General features: G+C 46.7%; 1 protein-coding gene across 2 annotated transcripts; it reads right to left on the bottom strand.

The window, feature by feature from the left end:
- Nucleotides 1-3,352: 3,352 nt before the first annotated feature.
- On the bottom strand, nt 3,353-7,706 carry POLD4 (DNA polymerase delta 4, accessory subunit). 2 transcript variants are annotated; one of them, XM_077320923.1, is made up of 5 exons: nt 7,381-7,706; nt 6,582-6,714; nt 5,271-5,378; nt 4,996-5,107; nt 3,353-3,728 (listed from the first exon to the last, which is right to left on the bottom strand). In XM_077320923.1, the coding sequence occupies exons 2-5, from the start codon at nt 6,673-6,675 to the stop codon at nt 3,704-3,706; spliced, it is 339 nt and encodes a 112-aa protein (XP_077177038.1). In that variant the 5' UTR covers nt 6,676-6,714; nt 7,381-7,706; the 3' UTR covers nt 3,353-3,703. The 2 variants fall into 2 exon arrangements, with proteins under 2 accessions (XP_077177038.1, XP_077177037.1); XM_077320922.1 differs by lacking the exon at nt 7,381-7,706 and adding an exon at nt 7,128-7,343.
- Between the last annotated feature and the right edge of the window lie 280 nt (nt 7,707-7,986).

The raw sequence follows: 7,986 nt of genomic DNA, 5'->3' as shown, positions 1-7,986 counted from the left end.
TTATACAGAATAATGACTCTTAAAGCTTTTGGCTCCCAGGCTTTGACATTATTATGCTTTAATGGTTGCCAGTTACATTCTCAGTTATGCTAACCATTGCTTTAAGGTTTAGCAAGCCAGTACTTCCCGTGCTTTCAAGACGTACAAATTACGTGGTAAAGTTGTACTTTGTATGATGCCAACAATGAGATCTTGACTTCTTGTGTCTCATCAACTGCAAATTCTTCGCTATGTCAGAACATGTTTCAGTGTGGAGTTAAACCAGGCTGTGCCCCAAACTCTATTTTAAGGGATTAACTATTCTTAGATTTGCACTTGAGAAAATGTCACTACTGACCAGAAAAGGAATTCAGGTACAGTAACATCTCTGTGTCTTTATTAGATGCATGAGCAACTATGTTTCCTGCTGTGAAGCAATGGATGATTCTGCCTTGTATATGGGCACTCTGCCCATAATAAGCATAAGGAAGCATTTAATCTTTGCCATCTTAAATGGGAGAGGCGATGCATATGTAGCTGGTAGAGGTATTTTCAGAGAGTAATGGGGTTTTAAGAAAAGCAGATAATGTGGAACTTAATGGGTATATATAGATTTTGCTTTAAGGAGCTGTTCCTGATCTTCAGTGGGCTTTGTCACTCAGCAGTAGAGCATAGTATAGCTGTATTCCAGACTTTGATTTACTAGCCAATCCATAAATATTCAATTGTACGTAGTTCTCATTTTTCTAGAAACCGCTCTAGTACATGTCCCTAATCTTGATCATTCTTCATAGTGGTGTTTCTCATATATAGACCTATAGAGAGAGGGGACCAGAGGAAGTTCTGTGAATTGCTGACTTCTTGGCTAGATTAGTTATGCAGCAGACAGTGTATGCCAGCAGAAAACATGATCATCCGCATCTGCTATCCATTTATAGTCACAATGTTATGTTAGCACTGGAATTGGCCATGTTCTACACTCCCAGTAGTAGAATCAGTTTTGTGTAGCATGCAAACTGATGATGGGGAGTACTGGGGTGTATGTATGTGCTGGATAACTGGAAGATTTCCTGTTTGCTGTCATACATGAGAGTCTGGAAGTTCTAGCTAAGACAGGTATATCATTGGAAAGAACGGAAGGAAAGGAAAATAAATTTTGGAAGGTGTCTTTTTTCATGCCTTATCACAACATAATGCCATATCTTTGTTTCTGTGGTCACCCTGGGGATGCTAAAGGCATTCATGTCAGGACCTTTGAGGACATGAGAAAATAAGACTTGGAGTAATAGTGTTGGGTAGATTGCAAATATGGGGACAGGGAGAAATCAGCTATTTTGGTATTTTGTAATTTTGGAAAGTAAGTTTTATGGAGCAAAGGGCTTAGAAGGAAGTGAGGACTGGGTTTTAGGGGTCCTGAGTACAGCTTAAGAGATTTTAGCTGACCAGGTTCCAGTTTAGATTTCCCAGTGCCAACTGCAATATACAATAGCCTTCCAGCACTTGCCTTTGCAGTCAAATGACACAGGGCTTGGTAATACCCTGGAAGTATTATGACATGAAGGGAGTTTTGTTGTTGTTATGTGCGAAGTCGTGTCCGACCCATCGCGACCCCATGGACAATGATCCTCCAGGCCTTCCTGTCCTCTACCATTCCCCGGAGTCCATTTAAGTTTGCACCTACTGCTTCAGTGACTCCATCCAGCCACCTCATTCTCTGTCGTCCCCTTCTTCTTTTGCCCTCGATCGCTCCCAGCATTAGGCTCTTCTCCAGGGAGTCCTTCCTTCTCATGAGGTGGCCAAAATATTTGAGTTTCATCTTCAGGATCTGGCCTTCTAAAGACCAGTCAGGGCTGATCTCCTCTAGGACTGACCAGTTTGTTCGCCTTGCAGTCCAAGGGACTCGCAAGAGTCTTCTCCAGCAACAGAGTTCAAAAGCCTCAATTCTTTGACGCTCGGCCTTCCTTATGGTCCAACTTTCGCAGCCATACATTGCAACTGGGAAGACCATAGCCTTGACTAAACGCACTTTTGTTGGCAGGGTGATGTCTCTGCTTTTTAGGATGCTGTCTAGATTTGCCATAGCTTTCCTCCCCAGGAGCAAGCGTCTTTTAATTTCTTTGCTGCAGTCCCCATCTGCAGTGATCTTGGAGCCCAGGAAAATAAAATCTGTCACTATCTCCATTTCTTCCCCTTCTATTTGCCAGGAATTGAGAGGGCCGGATGCCATGATCTTTGTTTTCTTGATGTTGAGTTTCAAGCCAACTTTTGCACTCTCCTCCTTCACCCGCATCAACAGGCTCTTTAGTTCCTCTTCACTTTCTGCCATTAGAGTGGTATCATCTGCATATCTGAGGTTGTTGATATTTCTCCCTGCAATCTTGATCCCAATTTGTGACTCCTCTAATCCCGCATTTCTCATGATGTGCTCTGCATACAAGTTAAATAGGCAAGGCGACAGTATACAGCCTTGCCGAACTCCTTTCTCAATTTTGAACCAGTCAGTGATTCCATGTTCAGTTCTCACTGTTGCTTCTTGACCTGCATATAAATTTCTCAAGAGACAAATAAGATGCTCTGGTATTCCCATCTCTTTAAGAACTTGCCACAATTTGTTGTGCTCCACACAATCAAAGGCTTTAGCATAGTCAATGAAGCAGAAGTAGACGTTCTTCTGGTACTCCCTAGCTTTCTCCATGATCCAGCATATGTTGGCAATTTGATCTCTAGTTCCTCTGCCTCTTCGAAATCCTGCCTGTACTTCTGGAAGTTCTCGGTCCACATATTGCTGGAGCCTAGCTTGGGAGTTTACACTTGCTCTAATGAATCTCAGGCCTAGTCTTGGTTTTTCTTCTGCATGTAATATTACTTTAGATCAGACTTTCTCAACCTTCTTACCATTGAGAAGCCCCTAAAACATTCATCAGGGTTTGAGAAACCCCAGAAGTAGTGTGATCGTGCAGATTATGGTTGGGAAAGATAGCTGTGTACATGCCCACCTGGGGCCCCTCCCCTTCCCACCCCCTCCAGGCCCATCACTGGCCATATATGATGATGATATCACCCAAGAAACACATAATAAAAATTAAAATATATCTATAAAATTCATGGAACCCTGGTTGAGAAAGCCTGCTTTAGATAAATTAAAAGTTGATGTAATGTACCCTGAAGTACTTGTCTCAAGGATGGGAAACAGGCAAACAGCTGCTACTAACTAGTCTCCCAGTTTGCTAGAGAAAACATGGTTTTCTTCATTAATCACTGGCTGATAATGTATATGACAAAACTAAGCATAATGGAATTTGAGCCTTCCGGTCCTTTTCATATCCCTGCACTGAAGCATTCTTTGGCATACAACATATCACTCCAAGCCTGGTTTCAAGACCCACTCATGTTGTTCTTTATTAATTCTTTAAGCCTAGCAAGTTGGCACAAATCAATCACTAACTTTACTTGGCACAGAATACCTCCATGCTCTGTCTTCTAACAAGCTTTTATTCTTGTACCCGAGTGACAACAGAAATTGCTAAGGGACTGGCAGCTTGGAATTGGAACATTATCTCCAGGAGCCAGCTGAGGTAGTCCTTTGCTAAGGCCTCAGCATCTTCCCAGGGCCTCTCCTCTTAAGGACAACTTGTGTTAAAGGAATGAAGGAATTCTCCTTTTGGCAACCACATCAGAGCAGCAGGGGCTCCTTCTCAGCTTGAGGTACTGCCAGTTGTTCTTCTCAGAGTGAATATTCATGCCACAAGCTGCAAGGGAGGCATTCAAAACATGGTTATTCTGTGAGGAATCCAGATTTGGCATCTTAGTTGCCCTCTCTGCTCCAAAACAATTCTCTACTGCCAAACAGCTGGACTGGACTAGGCTCCCTCCAGCGCCACAATGGCGGCACCCCAGCAGACACAATTTTATGGTCCACTTAAGCATATGATCTGTCTGGAGGCGTAGCGTCCCACGGCTCTCGACTTTCAAGGCCAGGGAGCTCTTGGCCAGCAGGAAGGAGGAGACAAGGGGGAAAAAATTAACACAGGAGCAGAAAAAGAGGAAAGGCTAGAAAAAAATAGAATCTACTTATTCCCATCTAATGTTCTCTGAGACTTTGTAGGCACTGACATTCCCAATGCAGGCTCCCACTCCAGCCAGATGCAGTTTGGTCTATAGGAAAGATGAAACTAAAAAGTCATACGTCTGACCAGGGCCTGTGTAAAGGGGACCACTAGAACCATCCCTGTCAGCTAGCCTGAGCTTTCTAAAGGACACTGAGGCATGCAGTCTGATGATAATACAAGCATAGGAAAGGAAAATTCAAAGCTTCAGAGTTCTGTTCTGAATGGGGCTACAACATATGCGCTTACTGGACGTTCAGCACAGAGTGGAATGAGGAAGTGAGACAGCTGGGGGGAGTCCTCTGACATGCATCTTCATCATTACTATTATTATATTTGACTTTGAGACCACCCTCCCATACCAGCTCAGGCCTGCATGAGCTTTTTAGTTGTCATGGTGCATGCACCCAGTGCAGTGTGATGCTTTGAGTGCTGGAGTTGGATAACTTGGTTCAATGCCATAAAAACTTACCAACCTTGGGTCAGTTACTTTCTTTCAGCCTAATCTACTTCACAGGGTGGATAAAACAGAGAAGGGGGAATACTGTAAGTTGCTTTGGGTTCCGTATAAATAAATATATAATAGCCACTGGGAATTTCTACCATGATGAAATGGTGTGTGTTCTTTCACCAAGTACCCCTCTCTGCTGTGAAAATGAATTATTTTCCTTCCTTCTCTCTCATGTCCTTGCTTTATTTCCTCCAGGTCACTTTGAATCTAACCCACCTCCTCCCAGCTGTCCTGCTCCCAGATGCATGGTAACAAAAAAGTGTCCAGCCCTTAGCCAAGAGGTCATGCTACCTATGTGCCATTGGAAAGGACCCGCATTGATAAGCTGGTCCGCTCTTCTAAGGAGACCTTGCATGTCCATTCAGGGGCCGAGAGAGCTGGAAGCAGAGCTATACAGACCTGTGCAGAAGGGTGGGATTCCCTTTGTGCTTCAGCAGCAGCTCTCGCACTGTGGTGGGCGGACTGAGCCCCAGCAACTCTGCTCGCTCCCAGCGCTGCAAACGGGTGATTCCTGCCGCCGAAAGCAAGCATGGTGGCACATCAGAAAGAGTGCCTCCCCCAAGCAACCTTCTTGCAAGGCCAGGAGCTACTAAACCTGAGCAGGTTCCAGTAGCAGCTGTAGGCCACACCTTCTCCCCTTTCCTTTTTCATTCATCTTGTCTGGGAACTCTTACCAGTGCAGGGTCCAAATTCCCAGCTGAGATCAAACTGCTTTAGCATCTCTACTTGGTCTGGCTGCACGGGCTCCTGCAGGAGGGTCTTTGCTTGGACAATCTCTGCATCTGATGAACAGAAATGGATCAGAAAGGCCTCTGCCTAGCTCCCCTGCAGCATTCCTTCTCTAGTCCCACTTGTGCTCTTTGGACTGGCTCTCTATGATTCCATCACAGGCACTTGATCCCATATACTGACCAGATGCTCCCACTGTTGTTTGCTGTAGAAATGCTGTAGGCACTTGTTATTGATCAACAACTATAGGCCATAACTAGGCTGAGGCAACAGAAGTTATTAGCATCCATAATGAATGCAGAAGAAAGATCAGGGTTCCTCTGCCTCCTGGAATTGTACTGTCCTGTCACTTTACATTATTTATTTTCACAACTATCATTAATATTTTTATTTTATAGAATGAGGAAGGGAGAGGATGTTTCAGCGCTCAGCCACCACCATGACTCAAATCCTCTGAGATGTTAGTATGTGGCATTGCCCCACCACCTTTTCTCCTCTACTTGCTTTACATGTAACGCCTAGAATAGCAGTACCCATCTGTCACATTACTACTGCACAAGTCACAAGTTCAGTGTCTTCCTGCTCTGCAGTTCTCTCCAGCACACCAGGCAGCTGGGACAGCCCTGACCTGGATGGCTGAGGCAAGCCCAAACTTGTCATACCTTGGATGCTGAACAGGATCTGCCCTGGCTAGTATTTGGATGGGAGGCCTCCAAGGAACACTAGCATCAGGACACAGAGGCAGGCAATGGCAAACTACCTCCTAGGATTCTCTGCCCAGCTGCCAGACTATCCTAGGATTTCCTGGCTATACTACACAGAGGAATACAATAAATAGATACCTGGGAAAGGGGGCTGCACAGAACTGGGGGATATAGGAAGTGATTGTAACTGTCTTCTGGAAAGGACCACAGCCATGTACCCACTACCAAAAGGAATAACTGCGCTGGTGGAATACTGCTACCTTCACAGTTAACCTTTGTCAATTAAAGTGGGTCCTGCACAAAATGCAGCTCTGAAAAGAAGCCTAGCAGCAGCTGAAGACCAAAGTGGCCCCACAGGGTTCTGCCATTTCTGGGGACCTGAATGTCTCAAGATGGGTGCAATTCCTATGGCAACTGGCCTCTCTATACCTTGCCAGCTTGGCCTTTTAAAGTTGACTACTGATCATAGATACATGAGGAGCCACTACTGGCAGGAGGCAATCAGATAGTGCTCCGTAGAGCCACTTTTCATCTCACCCTGTCAATACTCACCACAGGGAGGGCTCTGAGCCTTTACTTCCTTACTATCTCTTTTCTTCTTCTTTACCACTTGGAAAGAGTCTGTGATGAGCCGCTTTCTGCCCATGGCTCCATGAGCATCAGCAGGTTGCTCCAAATGAGGAGGCTGAGAAAAATCAGAATCAGTCTAAACTTGTGGCTTTAGGTGCTGTTCTACCAAATCCCAAAATTTCTGAAAATAAAGCTGGCTGAGCACCAAGGTACCCAGAAATTTCCCCCACCTATCCAGAAACTCTGCCTCCTGACCCCAAACATCTGAGGGAGCCTAGGTTTACTAAGGAGTGAGAGAAAAGTACATGCTTCTTATAATAACTGCATCTTCTGGAGCACAATGCTGGCACTGGCAGGGTTCTGATGCTGAGCTAAAGACAATTCAGATTTGTTCTACACACTGGACTAATCCCCTGTCAAAGTGTGAACAGAAAACGCCTCATCCTATCCAAAGGATGTCCCCGTATCTTTCCTGCTTTTTCCAGACTTCAAGAAAGGATCCAGATTCCCAAGCCTCTCCCCATTTACCCTGTGAGAAAACACCGCCGCCGCCTTCAATCCTCCGGCAGGTGGGCCTCACAGTGCCACCTTTCCATCCCCACCCTTAGCGGTTTCTTCTACGGGATCTGTCAAACCATCTCCCGAGCACGCCCTCTAAAGCCCCCTGATGCGAACGCGCGACCAGTGGCCTCTGCAAGGAAGACGGATTCTCCTGCGTGGGGGCTTTCTCGAGCAGGCGCCGACAGGGGGGCGAGCGGGGCTGCTCGGCGCACGGAATTACCCGGAGAGGCGCTCGCCGCTGGCAAGTCCCCAGATGTCTCGCGGAGAGGAATGCGATTGCAGGCGGCACCTCTTGGCCGGTGGGCAGGCGAAGCCACGCAAAAGAGTGTGGGAACGGCTGTGGCGGCGGCGGTGGTTGTTGTTGTTCGTCTCCGCCAATGGCGGAGCTGCTTTCGCTTCGCGTTAAAGGCACAGGCGGAGCACCAAACAAGTGGCAAGAAGAGGCTGGCGGTGGCCACCCCTGGGCGGGGGAGAGGCGCGGTTCTTCCGCGTCGTGGACTTCTGGGCCCCCGCTGGCCTGGGCCTTCCGCCTGTCTCGGTCCGTGGGTGGGTGGGTGGGTGGGTAGGTGGGGAAGCGGGCGTTGTAGTCCACGAGACGTCCTTCTGTCCTGAAGCGATTGCTTTCGAAGGTCGTACCACGCTTTGCTGCGGCGGTGTTTGAAAGTGCCCCCAATCGACCCCAGAGGGGGAGGCCGAAAGGGCGGCTCACCTTCATGAGTACCGGCTTAGAAGCAAGTAGCGAAGATTGGTTGTGTTCCGTTGTAAAGCAACGCTGGTTTTCATTTGAGTTATCATTTTGAGTTTTATTTGTGGGAAATTGTACAAG

This window comes from Paroedura picta, chromosome 2, assembly GCF_049243985.1.
Source record: "Paroedura picta isolate Pp20150507F chromosome 2, Ppicta_v3.0, whole genome shotgun sequence".
Lineage (NCBI taxonomy): Eukaryota > Metazoa > Chordata > Lepidosauria > Squamata > Gekkonidae > Paroedura > Paroedura picta.
The sequence above is the reverse complement of the archived record's forward strand: the minus strand, read 5'-3'. Positions and strand labels throughout refer to the sequence as shown.